Genomic DNA, 18902 nt, shown 5'->3' with positions numbered 1-18902 from the left:
CAGAATAGCATGCTTGACATAGCCTTTGAAATCCTACCCAATATAAAGTACCTGCTTGGATCTGAAGAGATTCTTTTTCCACTTATAAACCCATATTCTGTATGTGTGTATATGTCTGTCTCTGTATATCATGGACAAATCTAGAAATGAAGGCAAATCTAAATGTGCATTACAGAGGCAATTGATTACAGGTGTATTATCTACAGTGACTGTCTATAATAGAACAAAATGAGCTTGTTCACACTTCGCCTCTTATACRTCAGTTTACTATCTCATCAAAAGACAAGAAGTCACTCTCATTTTCAACTTCTTTGACTAGCCAAAGTAACAGAGAAAATTCCTTTACCAAAATCAAGAAGGCCACATCGACTTTCGTGGTCATCTTTGCCATGGAACGTGGCCCCAGATAACAGCAAAATGGAGGCACAAATATGTCACCTCACTGTACTTTCAGTTTATTCTACAAAGCTCAAGACCAATATGCCATATTACACAAACTGTCTTTTTCATTTAAAGCCCTTCCAAAGTCTTTCAGCCAGGGACTTAGCATTTTGGAGACTGTGATAAAAAACTCTTTACAACTTTCTTTGTGGAGGGAGGACAAGGAAGACTGTTTTCCACCTCTTTTGCCARGTGTGAGGTGAGGGAGCAGTCTGGAGCAGTTTGCCATTTGATCTGCTCAGTTTCTAAAACCACTGTTGGGCTTGTAAAGAGGGAGAGAAAGAGATGGGAATACGGGTGGAGTCTTATGCAGGAGGTCTTTGCTTTTATCATCTGTATGAATGAGTGATGCCAGGTATTCCATTTCTTTCAGCTGGTTTGTAACTCTCAGTGAAATATTATAATGCATTCAAGAAATAATTTTTCAGGCCCTGACATTAACACATTTTTTTCTGAGTGACGTGTTGAAAAGTTTCAGAAAGTGGACAAATACTGTGTTTAGCCCAGACTCATCGCGTCACCCTAAACCTAAAAATAGCTGTTACCATTTTTCTTCGTTCTAAACATTTCAAGACTTCACATACTGCTGATCAGGGTCTCCATTAGTGTGTGCAATATATTATCAGTGTGTGCATCATCCTACTTAAAGAAGACAATTAACTGAAGCTCTCATTAACATTTACAAAGCCAAACCTCCTCATTAAAAGTGAGGAAGAAAGGGGCATGATATAATTTAATTAAGATTTCATCAAACCATAGCCAAATTTGAAGCCAGAGAGTTGTGAATTGTAAGTAGCATTGTTATGTCATGATTATCTAATGCTCTGCTGTGATACAAGCAGAATTGCTTATACGACTTTCTTTTCTCCTTAGGGTTCTCAAGGAACATCTCGGGGAACAGGAGGTTTCCATCTCGTTAATTCTGGACTCTGTGGAAGAAGGAGATCTGGGGAATTACTCATGCTATGTTGAAAATGGAAACGGACGCCGACACGCTAGTATACTTCTACATAAAAGGGGTAAATATGCAGCTTTTCAGCATGCAATGATATGTTATAGGGGTGGTCAGTTTGCAAAGCTTCCTTCTGATGAAAGTCTGTTTTGTCTTCCTGAGATGTTAATAAGCAATGATTGTTTTTCCCCAGGCATTTGTACCACTTTCAAAACAAAACAGAAAGGTTGTTGTTAACTATAACTGTCACTAGGAAAAATACAGTAACACATTTTCATTATGTTTATATAGAAGATGCATTTAATAATTCATGAGTGCTAAAACTAATAAAGGCTCAATAGAGAAAGAAGAGTAGGAAGCTACAGGTAATAAGATCATAATCATTTTCTGTAAGAAAAAAAAGCAATTATTAGAAAAGCTAACACAAATATATTCCACTTCTATCATCAGTGCCACATAAACCTCCTGTCAGGGGATTTCCTGCATAGTCTCACCGTGAAGAGTTTCTTTCTAACATATTTCTTTAATGCCAACATTTTTGAAGTGAAGTATCATGACCTAAACTTCTCAGGACTTTCCAGTTTCCGCTCACATCCTGTGATTTTAGCCTGTGTAAAGGCCACAGTCATCTCCCAAGGAGATGATTACGGAGAGGCAGAGAGCCTCTTGCCAAGCGAGGTTCCCAGATCCACTTTGTTCACTTTGCCTCCTAGAGGGTGTTCCACTTCTACTGGCTTGGTGCTCCCCACAGTCATACAGCAGCCCACTGGCTTCAGAGAGGAATGAACAGTCAGGACCAGGGTACATACTTTGCTGTCATTACTGAGGGGTTTTTTAGACTATTTGTAAAGATGAGCAAACCAGATTCACTCTGTGGTTTGAACCACTTGTGGCATCCCAATTTATATCAGAGCAACAATGTCTTCTCTAGTTTTAGCCTTGTAGCACGCAAAACCCAAGTTTAAAAGGGAGCCATAAATCAAGATCATGTGTATCATTCATTTAGATATGTTTTGCATGTACCTTCAATTAATTGAATAGAATTGCTTCTTAACCATTTTTCTTCTTAAGAGATACAGTTATAAATAACCAGATGCTCTCCTTAGCCCAGCATTTGCCATATATTCGTGAATGTACTGAGATAGGAAATTAACTCATTAAGTAATTGAACTGAAGCAATTTACCAGCTGCTAGCTATGTACCCCTAATTCAAAGACATTTGAACCCAAAGCAAGAATTTAATCCAACACTCATATCTAATAGGTTTTCTTTAATAATGAGATTAGTCCATGGAGCACTTAAGATAAAGAATTTTAAGGCTTAAATTACTTTAAAAACAGTAATTAATTCACTTCAATTCATTCATATGCTGATGACGAGTCCTTATTTTTCCTTCCATACCAGCAATAGCACAGAGAATGACACAACACATACCTCTCATCTGTTCTGTGGCCATCAACTTTTTAATCTAGCAATGTGCATGCATAAATTTTGCAAGGATTTACTTGCCTTGCTTCCTTTCTCAGAGAAATCAGTATGTCAAATAGGCCACAGTATGTGGCCTGATGATGACATGCTTAGGAGGAAGTGATCTCAATATTTTATTGTCATTATAAATAGTTGAAAGCAAAAAATAGCAAACAGTTTCCCAAATACTTTTTTTTCCTCATTAAGTAAGGCTGAATCTGAAATTGTGATTTGGAAGCAAAATCTGCTGTGGCCTCAAAAAGCAAAAGGTACCTGTTACAAGCCTTCTACATACTTTGCATGTTGACAACTGTTTCAGTGAAATGATAAATTAACCATGACAGATAAAAATTCTAGCTAGTCTCTCAGGTCTCCTAGGAAGAAAAGCTTTGCACTGCTTGCTTAGTCTCCTGTACATCACCATGACAACATTTCATTTTAGGTTTTGTTGTTTAGATCCACATTTAGTCTCTGCTAGAAATGAGTTAGCTGTTTATTAATTTCTAATTATTTGCTCACTTAGAACAATCAAAACCTAACAATTAGGTATATTTGCTTCCTGACCATCGAGGCATCTGCAGAGATATTAGTTTTGGTTGGATTTCTAGTTACTGATCTTTTTTCCAGCTGTATAAACAAACAGAAATGCTGAATCTAGAATGTTCACTGAGTACCTAAAAAGGAATTTATAATCCTTCTTAAACTCTGCATGTAGTACGTTATCACTATGATCAAAGAGGACAAAAAAGCAGAAAGCTCTATTACTGAACAAAGAGTACTCCTGGAAAACAATGTATTTAGGTCTAAATGCTGCAGTGGGTTCAGGTACAAAACGTAAGCCCTCCAAACACTCTTGTAAGTGGTGCTTTGCCCTGGTCAGTGTATTGTCTGTAAACTTAGATGTTCACTGGTACCTTTTTGGATATGCTGGCCCTGATGAGGACAATATGTTCAGAGTCTAAAACACTAGCAAAGACCTATGTGCCTCTCCCTTGTTTTTCATGACAGGTCAATCCAGCAGGGACCCATTCACCTCACAGAAAATACAAGCAGGGCATGATTGTGGTACCCTCCATAAACCAATGCTTAGCACCAGGCAGAAGTAGCTTCTGCTTTTTCCCTGATTTGGCACTTAAATTGAAACCTGGAACCTCTCACCTTCTAAGAGAAAGTTCAGGGTAAGAGTGGGATGCAACTTCCTCTTCCTCAGAGAGCAAGGAAGAGCTGACCTAGTTTCAGCATCCGATACTGGAAGAAGGTCCAGGTCTGCGGCACCTTCCTCTAGCCCAGACACAAGCAGTCTATATCAATGGGAGTTTAGCCTCTCTCTTCTCCTCAGCTTCTTTTACTTTCTGATTGCCAGTGGAGAAAAAACCTATAATATACATTTTTGTGCAGCCTGATAACCATTTTTAGACACCTAACTTTCCTCATACACTATGGTTAGGGGCTAAAGGCAGTAGAGCATTTTAGGCATGTCAGTGCCAATGCTGTTTCTTCTCTGCTCCATTCCTACAAAATTTGCCCCAAAATACTCTCAGAATGAGAGGGATCAGGACCCAGGAGATATAACTTTCCTTCCCTTCTTCCAACTGTTGACCAAATCTCTTTCTCTCACCTTTGCTATGATCAAGTTACTTTCTCTTTTGTGTGAGGGGAAAAAAACCTACTTGTTATAATCTGCAGCTGATTTTGTTACTGATAGCTGATACTGATAGCTGTGTGCAGCAGTTAGATAGCTATTTGTTAGCAGTTAGTTAGAGGTCATCTGCAGCAGTTACAGGTTGATCATCAGCTGATGGAGGAACCATCTAGAAATTAATTTTGAGTGGTATTGACTTATTAATGGCAAGCAACATATTGCAGATCATATAATGGGTGGATTGTGCACTACATTTTTTTTTTATGGGCTTTTAATTCAAGAAGACAAGCCCATAGTTTATCAATGTAATACGTAACCTAAAGATAATGTATGAGGAGAAAGAATGTTTCTCTACAATGTTCTCTCTTGAAAAGTGTGACTTTCATGCTGGATCAAATCCCTTGTGGTCTCATTTAGTCATATATTAAATTGGAATTACAGATTACAGTTTAATTATATGGTTATTTCTGTGGAAATTCTTGTCAGCATGTTTTAACAGCTAAAACTCTAAAGCAAAAATAATCTCTAATTTTATCCTGACATGCATTTTTTATCTGATTTATATTATTTTAAAAACTAGTGTACCTATATTTTTTCATGGGACATCCACCAGAACTAAGAGCAGGTTTTTCAAAGTGTCTCTCACTTTTTCTTCCCATTTTTCTCCTGTTGTCTAATTTTCTTTCTGTGCCTCTTTTGTATTTTGCTCTCTCTGTTGTACACAGTCTCAATGGGTGACTGTCTGGCTTATTGACTCCAATCTGTGTAGCTGAGGGCTCACTGAATATCTTTTTTTTTCTGTTGGAAAAAGAAGTTTCACTGAAATAAACTGTCTAGAAGAAGAGATTTATTCTGGYTGAATTTTCCAATGAGAATATGTTTGAAAGGGAAAGAATTTAAATCTTCCTGTGGGAAACAAATCTTGAGGAAACCTATGAATTGGTAGGCATATTCTAAACTCATCATCAGTGAATATATAAACATTGTGTTAATATTTCATTTACAGTTTGATAGCAAATTCTGAACAACAAAAAGTTCTGAATTTTCTTCAGTTTATATGTTTATTAATGGTAACAGAATTGCTGACAAGCACCTTAAATTACAGCGTACCTGGCATGATAGTATAGATCTGTATTATAACTTAAGGACTTGAATAAGCTAAGTTTTTGATCTCATGAGCATTTTCAGTCAGTAGAACATGACTTCACACAGTGGTAGCGGGGAGTGACAATTAGGACTTGAAACAGAAAAGAAATAGAAGTTCTAAGCTCTGCAACAAAACTGCAAGGTGTCACAGTTCTCTTTGCCATAATGCTTCATGAAGCTTCTGAATTTTCTGAATGGGAGCTCGCCATGTGAGATATGAGAGCAATGAGTTTTACTCTACAAATTCTGTTAATTGTCCCTTATTACTTGAATAGTTCAGTAAAACTCTAGGTCTCATTGGAAGCAAAACTGTTGCAAAACTCTGACCCACCTGGTTAGTTAAGACATTAAACACATATATCTTCCAGCTTACAACATGTTTGTCAATCATGTTGCACCCAAGAAAAAACTTTTCCAAGTTCCTTTCCAGGTTTTATAATCAGAATTGGAATTGATTTGGTTTGATGGGAATTTATTTTTTCCCCCCTATGGCCATCAAAGCAATTCAGAGGTTCTTAGTATTCTGGACAGTTCAAAGAGTCAGTCATGCAAGAGGTTCATGACATAGGGCCAGAAGTGTAAAATCTCTTCATTCCCCAAGCCTAATAGAAAATGACTGTCCTTTTTACACTCAATCTCATCTAAAGTCAGCAAATTAGTAGGTTAGTAGAGACTAGTGCCTGACAGAAGCTCTTCATAAGGCTGTTCTCTTCATCAGTAAGGCTTTTCTCATCCTCACAAAAGCAGAGTAAGACATCTCTAGTGAAAAGATCTGTCAGATTACTTAGCATGTGCCTAAATCTAAATTTCCTCTGAGGGTGTGCCAAACAAATTGTTTAACAGACTCCTTTTTAAAACAGCTTTTGTACCACTTTTATGATAGTTCTTCTCTTTGCATAATGTCTATGTAAGTTCAGTTCTAACCTTGATTGGCAAGGAAGAAAATATTTTAAAATAAAATGTCACAAATTGCTCTTATAACCTATGCAGAGCTAAGTTATTCTTTAATGCTATCCTTAGAAAAAAAGGTAAAACAGTATATTTTATGATCTTACATCCTTGGAACTTAGTATTCCATTTCCCCCCCACACACACATTTTAGCACCTCCCAGTGCTTCTTACATTTATTTCTTTCAGAGGATCTAAAAGAAGTAATGTGTGGGCTGATTTCTCTAGTGCAGTGAGCAACTAGAAGCTCTCCTAATCATTAAGGAGTAAGTCACATAAAATTAATTTATTTGGGGAAGCTAAACAGAGATTAATGCAATTCTGTATCATGATGACTTTCTTTCCTTCAATTTGAAGTGTAAACTGCCTTTAAAATGCAGTATTCTGTATATTTAAAGGTAGTAAATTTCAGTAGTGTTGCAGCAGCTACATTTTTTTCCATCTTGTACTCTCTTGAACTAACATACTGTTGGAGGTAGTCAGTGTAATTATTCTTCTGCTGGGAACACGTATCCCACACTTCTGAGAAGAAATAAAAATGTCTTTGCTAAGGATATACATTCTATTATTATTATTTACTGCCTCTATTCTAATAACACTGAGAAATCCAACAGAACCAAGGCTCAAAGGCCTGCTGAACTAATGAATAGGTTAACAAGATCTTTGTCTTGTATTTGCACTTGTATATACACATACATAGATATGTATATATTCCTGAATCTGATTAGTTCTTTCTCACAGATAAATAAGGAATATATATTATGTATAGATCTAATGAATAAAGTGAGATAACTGACCCTGAATAGTTCTAATAAATAAAAAGAAATTCCTGCACTGGAAAAAGTATTAAAAACTGTACCTAAATTTAGCCACTGTAAGTCGAATCTGCAGACACCTACAGGCATGTATGGCCTATACTGGGAGAAAGTGTGTTCTTTGTGCCAAGGGATGATTTCATAATCAAGCTAATGAACGCCCCAAGTCTGCAACTTCTGGTGTCAGAAGCATTATTATCCTACAAGATATTGTGATTTTTCACAACAGTATCTATAAAGCCCTCCATGGGGGAAAAAAAAAATCACAAAAACTAGATGATAGACACACACACTCACATATGTCTATCTATAGATATAGATATGCATATGCTGTGTTAAGCTGTGGTTCCATATGCCATATTTTGGAAAGATAAATTATTTTACAGCCATGCCATAATGAATATTGTATTCAGGAGGAAAAAAAAAAAAAAAAAAGCATACTTTGCCTTTTCCATTTTCAAATTCTCAGAGTGAGTTTCTTTCTTCCTAACCTAAATCGTGCCTACTGTTTACTGGTAATGTCTGATATGGGACTCAGACAAGTAAGTATTCCTGTATTAGCCAGGCTCCTCCTTCCTTTTCAGGAAACACATTTCTTTATAACCAAAACTACATGCTATGATACATCACTCTTGCATTGGTTATCAGTTTCTGCTTTTTGTCCCCCATTCTCTCACGCATCATCTTAGACAAAATAGCTGGGAGTTTTAGTCAGAATTGTCATTAAGTGCTCCCCTTCCAAATTACATTCATTGCCTTTATGTTTCGCTTTATAATTGAAGTCTATGAATGCATATCGGGACAAAGAGTGAGAGCTATGTATAACCAAACTTTGTAACTTTGTGATCCAAATGTCCAAAACACGCAGAGAATGGAAATGAGTTTAGGCAACAAAGTTGCAAAGATTTATATATGTGCTAACTGGAAGCTCTGTGAATAGTCCTGTTGACTTCAGAGAGATTACTTAGAGGCTGTGAAGTTAAGCAATCTGCGTAAGTGATTGCAAAATTGAAACCTTAGATAGACTATAATTGGATTTTGAAAAAGGCTCAGAAATTGAATACACAGCTATAAATCACATATCCACCAAGAGTTATAAATCACAAAAAAGAATGAAGTATAATTATTTTTCTTAGAAGCTCGGCTGTATATGGGCTAATGAATAGAATAAGATTAATTTTAAATCATCACAGATCATCAAATGTAAAGTCTCTGAAGCATGTCATATAAATCAAAAGATATGAATCACTGAAGGCACCCTTTTATTTACTTTTTTGTTACAGCTCCTGCTAAGATAAGTGAATTACTTGTGTGACACAGAGAAAGGAATTTTATCAAAAATCAAAGCCAGGTGAAGATCAAAGATATATCCCATAAATATACCTAATAATTAGGTTAGAATCAGTGTAAAATGAGTGCATTTATTCCTAGCCATATCATTCAGGATATTTAGAGGGGGCACGTACTTTGTTTTAATTAACTGCTTCTTTCATTGGGTTGCTTGGCCAAAGCCTCCTGATAAGGAAAAAATTGTAGCCATTGGTCAAAATGCTTGTAACAAATCTTGTTTTAAATTGAAGCAATTTATTCAGGAACCAATCTACTCCCGCAGCAGTAATCAATGTGTTTTCCCTGGGAGTAGAACGGTTCCTGCACTACCAGAGGACCATTGTTAATTGCCTGTAACTAAATGATTGCCGCGCTTCCGCATGTAACTTGTTGGCACTTGCTCGTTTGTTGTGTTTAACAGAAAGCCTGTCCCCCCTAAGAGTTAGCCCAGTAATTTTCCTCTGCTGTTTTCCATGTTCAATCTCAGCTCCTGAAGGAAGGCAAGGTCTGTGATTTGAATGACGTAACACGGAGGCTAAATAGATTTTTTAAAGGGTTACACTTTTTGTCTCTCCCCTCTGATGCGGTATTGTGCCGAAATGGAATCGTTTTAGTGCATTGCCACTACAGCAAACTCAAATATTTGCAGGAAAAACAGATCACACTTCCAAGAGAGTGTAATGCCCGCTGGAGTAACCGGGCTCAAATTGCAATGCAAAAGATGGAATAAAGCAGCGGAAAGAATCGCCAATGTAAAGATAGTCTCACACTGTAACCTTGCTGTTACGCTCTACCTTAGTTTTAACAGTCACTATGTCGTTGTTACACACATCGCCAGCACCCTCAGCTTTCACAAAGCACCTTTCAGAAGTAACTGGAAAGTAGAGGCCCGGCTCTTTCTACAGAGGGGTCAGAAGCATCCTCCCTAATTCACAGTGGGGAAACTGAGGCACAGAAGTGTGAAATGACTTCAGGGACCCGACAGGCTGATGCGAGAGGCAGGACCAGCCTCCCCTCYGTGGCCTCTCGTGGCCATCCCACGCAGCACGGTGCAATGTTGCTTAAAAGACTGCTGAGGCAACCCAGGGTGAGCCAGCGCCCCCATACGGTGCAGTTCAGTGTTCAGCACATACAAACTCGAGGGCTGACAGCAATCAATTTAGCATGGCACAAGGCCCAGGTGATCTGTCCTGCCTCTCACGGCGCAACGCAGACAGGGCTGCACCGWCAACACTTCTTCAGGGGTCAGATTAGGCATTTCCACAGGTGGATGTAAGGGTGCTTCCGTCTGATGTGCTCATTTTGGCATATCTCAGTCTCTGGACCCTGCAAAATAGCACCCAAGACAGGGAGAGAGGGAACATGTGCTGATAAACAGGGTCCAGCACAGAGGAAAACACAAGCCCACTGCAATAGATGGATCACGCATGAAGCTTACTTTGCAAACAGAGCTGTTTAAGAAAGAACCATCTTATCCTTGAGCTCTCAAGTGATCATGATGGGCTTGGCAGGAGCACATAARATGGGAATTTTTAGTACTTTTCAGGGTGACTTAGAGAATTTTGTTGTTTGCTTTGCTTGCCTGATAAGTTTAGGGCAGTGCCATGTATATTCAGATGGACTGTATTAAAATAAACACACACACACATAGCCTTGAATTATTCTAAAGGGGAAGATGGTAGCTATGAGAGACTCTCTGCTGGCAAAAGTGCTGCTGCTTATGCAGTGCAATAGTTTGATTTCATGCACAGTGATAGAGAGCAGATGACTACCTGCAGTTATTTTTTCCATTTAATCTCATAATCATTAATTTTGGAGAAACTTTTGTTTTCCAATTGTAAAGTTTTTTTTTTTGTTGCCTTTAATGCATCATAACAGCAGGCACATAAATAGAGCATTTTGTGCCTAGCAACGCAATGTATTAAATCCCTTTCTCTAGTTACCATTGAACAGCTGCATCACCTGTAGTACAAAATGACAAACAGACTATAGTAAGCCAGTGCAGAGTAATTTCCATTTCCATTTATATTTAAAAATACTGTATTACTTGTCTACACAAACTACTTTTTCTTGGGTGTTTTTAATAACATTCCCCCCTCTGGACCAGAAAAGCCTGAAATAACCACGCTGATCTTAAAAATGTCTAACACAAAGGAGTTTCCAGCACAGTTTCAGAGAGAATGACACAGAATATAAATGCCTTTTTTATTTTATTTTATTATGCTTTTAGTATCTTCTAGAGAGCAATGAAATCTTTTTACAGTTGCCTCAAAATAATGAAAAAGTGTGTGGTTCTCAGTAGACATAGTCAAAATAAATGGAATTGTCACTTTTTCCTTTAACCTTTTATTTCTCTAATTGAATTGTATTGTGCTGGAGTGTCATATCTGCATAAGCACAGAAAAAAGGGTGTTTCAGGGCTACATCACTTCCCTGAAACAGAAACTGCCCACTGGAGGAGGACGTTGTGGAAATAGCATGGAATGGAGCTTTCTCCAGCACAGAACTTTATGAAACAGAATATGTATCTCAGATTTCCAACATCTCCTTTCTTAGCATTCTTGGAAACTGAGTGATATTAGAAATGTATGGGTGGTCTTAAGATGTGGCATTTATTACTCATTTCATATTACAGCACTGTTAGTAATATCTTGCTTCCTCTCCCCACCCTTTCTTTTAACATTACCAGTTCTTAATTGGTGAATAAATGAAGAGTAACAACCAAATGGATGTCATGTAGCTATGTGAGTTTTCCTGAGCGTGCAACTGCTAGAACTGGAGGGATGAAAGTCAATGATTACTTATTAACTGATAAGTGACCCCTCTGAGGAGGTTACTGTTGTCAGATAGACRTGGCTACATTTGACTGGTGTCCCTGTCCTCAGGAACGGAGCTACAGGACGATGACCTCCATCCACCATGCGAATCTCCAGTGGTGGAGTGCAACAAAGGCAGGGAGTCCATGCTCTGAAAATGAATGTCAGAACTGACAAACTGGGATGATTTGCAGTGTCTAAACACAAGCCAACCCTGCTTAGGGAAAGAGGGGAGAATAAAGATGAATTGAAGATCAGCGGGAAACTGCGTCAAAGATATTAACACATAACTGATGTGTGAGGCTTTAGGGCTCCTAGGATAATCTGACTTCATGTCCCTCAAGCTTTTTTATTTTCATGTTGAAAGAAGAAAAATGGAAATCCTTAGTTTAATCTTATACAGTAGACAGAATCTCATCAAAAAAGCAGAGGTGTTTCTTATCTGTGTGTGGAATAGGGGAGGGGCTGTGTCTGCCTTACAGTCCCCAAAAGAGAAATACTTGTCTCTGCTTTCATTCTAAGTGGAATGTCAACATTTATCTGTGTAAAACAAACCATGATATATCTACCGAGAGAGAGAAGGAAGACAGTTATCAAATATCTCTCATACATATGTACATAATCATGCACATACACACACACACACATATGCTCAACAATTGTCAGTTTTTAAAAAAGCAATTCAGATAGTGTACCAGAGAAAAAATATTTTTTTAAGAGAAAAGATTCCTCTTAATTAGGTATTTCTGCAAGTGTCCTATAAATAAATAAATAACCCAGCATTCAGTATTTTATCTTAATGTTTGATGTAAGTGCTAGGTCTGCAGCTAATCTTTCTCTGATTTGAATGTGGTTGTTATTGCATTTTGTAATTCTTTGCAGAGTTGATGTATACAGTTGAGCTTGCTGGTGGGCTTGGTGCTATTCTGCTGCTGCTTGTTTGTTTAGTGACTATCTACAAGTGTTACAAGATAGAGATTATGCTCTTCTACAGGAATCATTTTGGAGCTGAAGAACTAGATGGAGGTAAGGCAGCTTCTCAGTATGTTTTCTACTTCCTAAGTATGCCTGTCTTTCATTTCTCTCTACCAAGGTCCAAATTTCATTTCAGTTCAAGATGTGTTAACAACTGCAATTTTTATTTCTCACTTGCATTAGGCACAGCCTTTAATAGACTTTCCTCATGCAGCACATTAGCAGCAGAGCTTGCTTAGCTAATGTACGTGCTACTCTGGATCTCCAGGAGACATGCATGTCTCTTAGATTTTTACTCCCAACACTGACTGTAAATTACCAACACTGATGCATTAAAGATGTTCACTTCTGGTGGGTACTGAAAGCCAGCTTCACTTCCTCATAAGTGAGTGTCTTCTCTAGTTGTGTTCTCCAAATAGATGGAGGTTGGAGTGAATCTCAACTTAGTGCTTGTTTAACCTGATTGGTTTCAATAAGCTGGACTGAGCAAGGGGGAATGCGCCCAGCACTCTCTTTTCCCGAGTTCATTTACTTAACCATTGAGAGAGCAGCAAACAGCCATTAAAGTTGTTCTGTGATTGAAGGACACCCAGGTGAAACAAAAGCAATCTGCGACATGTGCACGAGGTCGTGTCAAATGTATATGAGCTTTTTACTTTCTTCGCTTTTTAACCATTGAAGACAGAGGTCTTCTCTGCGTAATCCTGGTAATCAAAACTGCTGTTGAGCAGCAAACTGGGCTGAGCTGTGGGCTTTGATTAATTAGGTTTGGTTTCTTGGGTCAGAGCTCCTGATGTTTCGTGCTACCACTATGTCTTTTGTGACAGGATCTTCTTTTTTTTCCTGAAATACTGTTGAAAGTTATTTTACAGTTCAAGGTAATAGCCTGGGGGCAGAAGCCACTGTGTGACATATTATAATAAATATATACTGATAAACAAGTGCCAGCCAAATCTATCACTGGTAAGGGAGAATAGTGGCAGCAAAATTAGAGATCTTTATGTAAGGGAAAGGCTTCCATACTAAAATCACTAGGGAATGACCCACTTCTGCCTGCAATCTAAAAATGCACAAGGATTCAAAATAGAAAATGCTCAGGACAAAAACAAACCCAAGAACATTAGAACATTTTGTATCTCTCTATTGGATTTACAAAATTGCTGTATATTAGTATAGCACCTAAGTGGGGAAAAAAATCAGGTTATTCTACTTATTTTACAGAAGAGGAAACTGAAGCCCAGAGGGACTGTGACTCATGAAGGATTTTGGTAGATGCCATTTTTTTTTTAGGAGCTGCAATCCCTTCTCCTCCACTAAGCAGCCCCCAATTTAAATGGGCTTGCATATTTGCATGCGTGAATTTAATAATACTCATATGCAGAAATAGAGGGTTTATTTAATAATTGTTTAAATAGATGCAATTTAATGTTTTCCCTCTGAATTTCAGTAATTCTTACTTTTACAGCTGTAATTTATTCTTATATCAAATCATTCCAATTCATTTGCAGACTTACTCTAGCAAATATTACATACTTGCATCTCTCTCTTCCCATCTCAAACATCAGTGACCCTGGGGGGGGGAAAAAAAAAACAACCTTTAATCTCCCATTTGAAAACAATAGCAACAGGAGAAAAGTAATCTGTAAGTATACTGTGCTGAGATTTAAAAGGAGGAAAAATTGCATCCATTCAGTGTATTCTTCTCAGTAAATTTCATCATTGCAGATGGTAAAGCATGAATTCTCCTTAGATGATCAATGCAAACACTCATAGTTTGGGTGCTTACTTAAGATGCCAAGAAAAATACTACTTGCAGATTACTAACGGAATACTGTAGCTTCTACTGTATTCAATATGCTAACAACAGGGGTAAAATCTATTTTGCCAATGAAGTTACTGCAACTGGACTTTTTCCTCTGAGTGTCTCTTTTACTTAGATTCTTGCAAAAGCAAGAAGACACAGAGAAAATGCGTCACAGAAGACTAAGCCATAATTTGTATGGAAATAAATTGCAGAGATACATTCAAGTCCTTTCCTTTGGCTTAGTTTGTTTCTGTCAGGCACAAAATACTGAACTTTACACTTTTCTTCCAACCTAGCCTCCTGCAGTGCAATAGCAGAGCACCCACATGCTATTCATAATTTACATCATGTTCAGTCATACTTCAGGATAGCAGGTGGATAAGCAAACATCAAAATACTCACAGACTTTTTTTCTGCACATTATTATATTGTACCCAGAGAGGATTCCAAACACTTTAAAAAGTGATGTCCAATTAAATTTGCTAATTGAAAATCTCCTTTAAAATGCAAAGCTTCATTTCTTCCCTGATCAGAGAACAAGCCCTTCAGGATGTCAAATCTCATCACAACTCCTCTCTCCTTTCCAAGCCTTACATGCATTAGTTTTTCTCAGGCTAACACACATGCTTCTGTGGGTGGCATGGGTAAATTGTGAGAAATATTTGAAAACAAAGTATTTAACCCTTGGAATTAATATAACTTAATTTATTACTTTTGTTGGGGGTACTACAGATAAGCAAGTGTTCAGAGCTGCTGCTTCCTTATTCACCTGCCTTGCAGCCCGGAATTTCCTATCTTCTCTCTCATCCCAGTGACCAGATTCTCCTTCTGTTTTTTTGTCTCTCCAACAAACACTTCAGCTCAGTCATGCCTTTATTGTCTGCTGCGAATGTACATTCAAACCCATTTTTTTCTTCATGGTTAATTCACTGCCTTTCCTCCAAAATTAGAATGCCAACAAATCCAGCTCTCATTTTAGTGCTTTTCTTCCCTCTCTGTGTCCATACATGCTTTCCAGCTGCTCAGGAAATGACCCCACATCCAGGGAACTGCATGACAGGCCTTGTGGTCTTCTTTTGCGTTGAACAACACAACATGCTGGTGTTTAGCTAGCAGTGTTTAGCACTGTGAACATCTTACGCATCTCCCTGGGAGCTGGAGCACAGAAGCAAGTGAAATGCTCCATTGCCTGGCACTTTCCCCTTCTCACCTGCAGATGTTTGGCATGACCTTGTGTCTCGGAAATATAACTCGCCCCCCACCAGTTAGGTGGTCAGAAACTCCTGAATCTGTCCGAGTGGAGAACTTCAAGATCTGTCCACATGCAAGATCTAGATGATACCTTGAAGTGCTGTGTAAACAATGTCCAATATTACTTTGAAGACTTTTCAGAAATAGAGACTTCACTGGGAACTTCTGAGGGCTGATCATTGTTAAATGTCAGGCTGCTTTTTTAGGTTTGCAGCTCTGAATTTAAAAGCCTATTTTAAAGAGCCTTGTCCGTAAAGTACACTTTAAGTCCTAACACATTATTAGTGAAAGCCACTTTTAGAAGCTATGATTTCCTCTGTTTTGTACATTAAGCTCCAACATGAGAGATTTTATACCGCATTCATCCTGTGTAAAGTGTTTTACCAGTTACTATTTATGCAAGGACTTTAGTATTTTTATTTTCCAAGGATCTTCTCTGCTGCCTTCCACAGTTTTTAAATGATTTAATGAACAAACTAAATAACATACTTTAACTAACAGAAAAGAATAAAAATGCAAGAAAGCATTTTCAAGTGCCTGGGATCAACAAATGCCATGACTTCTTTCTACCTTGCACTCTTTGATCTTAAAAGGCTATTTGTATCAGGAGAGATATTGCCACCATATAGAAATCCACTCTTTGCCTATGTAAGAAGTGACATTGTGGCTGCCTAAAATCTATGGAAACTTTGCAAGATTTTACCCAAGACAGCTTTCTCTTTTGTGAGATTGTTCCTGGCCATCAAATTGTGCAAGGATCAGTCCCCAAGCATAATGGTCATACCAGACATGCAGCAAGGGTGGAAAGAGGAGTCAGACCACTTCTTTAGGCAGCAGGTTTATGATGCTGCCTTAGAATAGCCAGGAAGCTTCAATTCACTGAGGCAGCTACTTTTAATGTTTTCTTTTACATTTGAAGACCCAGTCACTTCCAGGGGATGTGCAGATGTCTGTAAACCAAATTTAAGGTGGATTAAGGATTAAGGATAAGTCCAGAATTCTACAGATCACAGGCTGAAAGTCACAGGACCTGGTCAGACAGGCAGAACTACTAAAAAGTCATGAACTTACATGTGTGTTTATATTCCAGATTCCAGCTTCAGAGATAAGAGTGTATGGTACAGCTACCAGCAGAAAGAATCTGCAGACACCATCCCTTGAGTGCATTAGTAACCATTTAAATTGATGCAAGCAGCGTTTTTGTCTAAAGGAATTAATAAGCAAGGGCTGAACACTACCATAAAAAAAGAGAAGGTTTACACTAAGAGGCTTGCATTAAAATTCACAAGAACACAAAGAATAAGACATTATAGAAGAAGTCTGAGCAAACATGCTGTGAGTATAGTTTCCTAGTAAAACTTTCATAAATGCCCTTTCTCCCAACTAGGCTGACTGGAAATAAATTTTAGGCTTAAGAACAAAAAAAATTTAGTCAGCTGATAACTGCAAAGAGACAGCTTTGCTTGGGAGCTGATAAGATGACCCTCAGAATGACCCTCAGCTGTTTCCACAGTGTCGGACAGGCTGGTGTCCCTTGCAATCCTGAATCTTATTCTCAGCTTTCCTTGCAAAGGAAACCTGGGCATATGGGGGGAAGAGGGTCTCAGCCTCTCTGTAGCCAGGATGCAGCCAGGGTAGGCAGCTGGGAGCCAGGACCATGGAGTGCCTCTTGGTTTCACTTTCAGTCCTGCAGGTTGCTTTTTTTGCACATTGCTGGAATACGACAAAGTGCTCCCAAAATGCGCTAGTGCCATGCTCTCTGAATTTAAGAAATCTTCTTTGCTTTTGATTTATGACATCTCTGGTGCCTGGTTCTGGGCTGCACTGCTTGCTTTCTTAAGAGATGCATTTCTATTGCTTAGTGAGGGGAACCAAATCAATGGTCAGATTAAGAGACTGATGAGACAGTTTGTGCCTTGAAGACTCTGTTGCAACTAGGACTCCTTAGGTGATCATGATTTTCCTCCTTACCATTATCTAGCTGCAGAAGACCTATGGGATTCCCCAGAAAAGACCTTATTAACAGCACAACACAAAACAAAGAAAGATGTACTTCTTAATAGTTTCCAGGGTTTCAGCCCATAACCTTTCACCCAGCAAGCAGAGGCAACACCTTGAGTTTCTTAATGTTTCAGTGTGACATAGCTGCTAACTTTCAAATATAACCTTTACCAATGGCTTAGGCACCTGCCAAAGCCCTGGTGTTAATGATTATGCTATGCAGGTATAGCTAGACTGAAATTGCTGCTGAAGTTAGTGACTTTGCAATTACAGAATCTCCCCTCAGGACCCATAGAATAAGTTTGCAATAGCAGCCTCAAAACTGCCTATATATGCTAATTGGCTATTGGCAAATTGTGACAATAAGAAATGCTACTCTGTGAATATCAATTTCAAATTCTATTAAAATCATCTTTGGAAAAGTGCAACTTTTATCTTTCTCAATGTTACTAGTAATAAAACAGGGACTTTCCTCTTATTTAATTAAAATTATATTGTTGGAGTCCTTCTTCTCTTAGCTTTTTGTTTATGCAATTTATTTACATCTGAGTGTTCAATCAATAAAATCTCAGTTTATGTCACCATTGAATATGGATTTTTCTAGATGGTGACCTCAAAATTTACTGATTCAAAGAAAAATTCCTGCTCTTTTTCTGTCTCCCTAATTCAGATTTTATGGTGTCTAAAGTATGTTCATAATTAAAAATTAAAAATGAACAAAATTATCAAGAACCGCTTTAGAATTCAGAGATTGCTATAAATTAGAAAGTCCAGAAGTACAGTAGAAATTAAAAAAAAATCCATCATATATAAATGAATACTGCCACTCATGAAGACTGATATATCTTCTGTTCCAGCAGCTCTGTCAAGTGGTTCTAAGCTCTGAAGTTTTTTTTTCTTTTTTTATCAAAAGCAGATTTCCAGGGTAGGTGAGCTGAATGCACCCTATTGGCATCTGATTGCAAGAATTTAAGGTTGAAAGCCTGTTTCCAAGCCATTTCTCTCCCCAGTTTCATTTATATCTACAATTATTTCCTTGACTTTTTGTTAATTTTGTCTAGATTAAAGCTGCCTCTATTCCAGTTCTCAAAATAATTAACCCGGGCATTAATTATAAGTGCTGTCACTGAGATCAGCAGAACTTAGGCATATACATGAAGTTAAGCATGTATTTTATATAAGTGGTTAGGTGCTCAGTTCGATTAAGGTCATAATAAGAACAGTCACTACCTGGAACTTTGTTAATTTAAGAAGTTTGCCTGGTATCAAAAGACTGATTCTTTCATTTTCAGAGTTTACAGGATATCCTTTATTA

General features: G+C 38.0%; 1 protein-coding gene across 1 annotated transcript in view; it reads left to right on the top strand.

Annotated features, from left to right (window-relative positions):
• Window positions 1–18902, top strand: part of IL1RAPL1 (interleukin 1 receptor accessory protein like 1) — a 356120-nt gene that overhangs the window by 328244 nt on the left and 8974 nt on the right. Inside the window, exons 7-8 of the mRNA XM_026069048.1 lie at window positions 1315–1460; window positions 12439–12582. Coding sequence (XP_025924833.1) covers window positions 1315–1460; window positions 12439–12582 — 290 coding nt within the window. The remainder of the gene's footprint in view (window positions 1–1314; window positions 1461–12438; window positions 12583–18902) is intronic.

This window comes from Apteryx rowi, unplaced genomic scaffold (assembly GCF_003343035.1).
Source record: "Apteryx rowi isolate R43461 unplaced genomic scaffold, aptRow1 scaffold_285, whole genome shotgun sequence".
NCBI classification, from domain to species: Eukaryota; Metazoa; Chordata; class Aves; order Apterygiformes; family Apterygidae; genus Apteryx; species Apteryx rowi.
The sequence above is the reverse complement of the archived record's forward strand: the minus strand, read 5'-3'. Positions and strand labels throughout refer to the sequence as shown.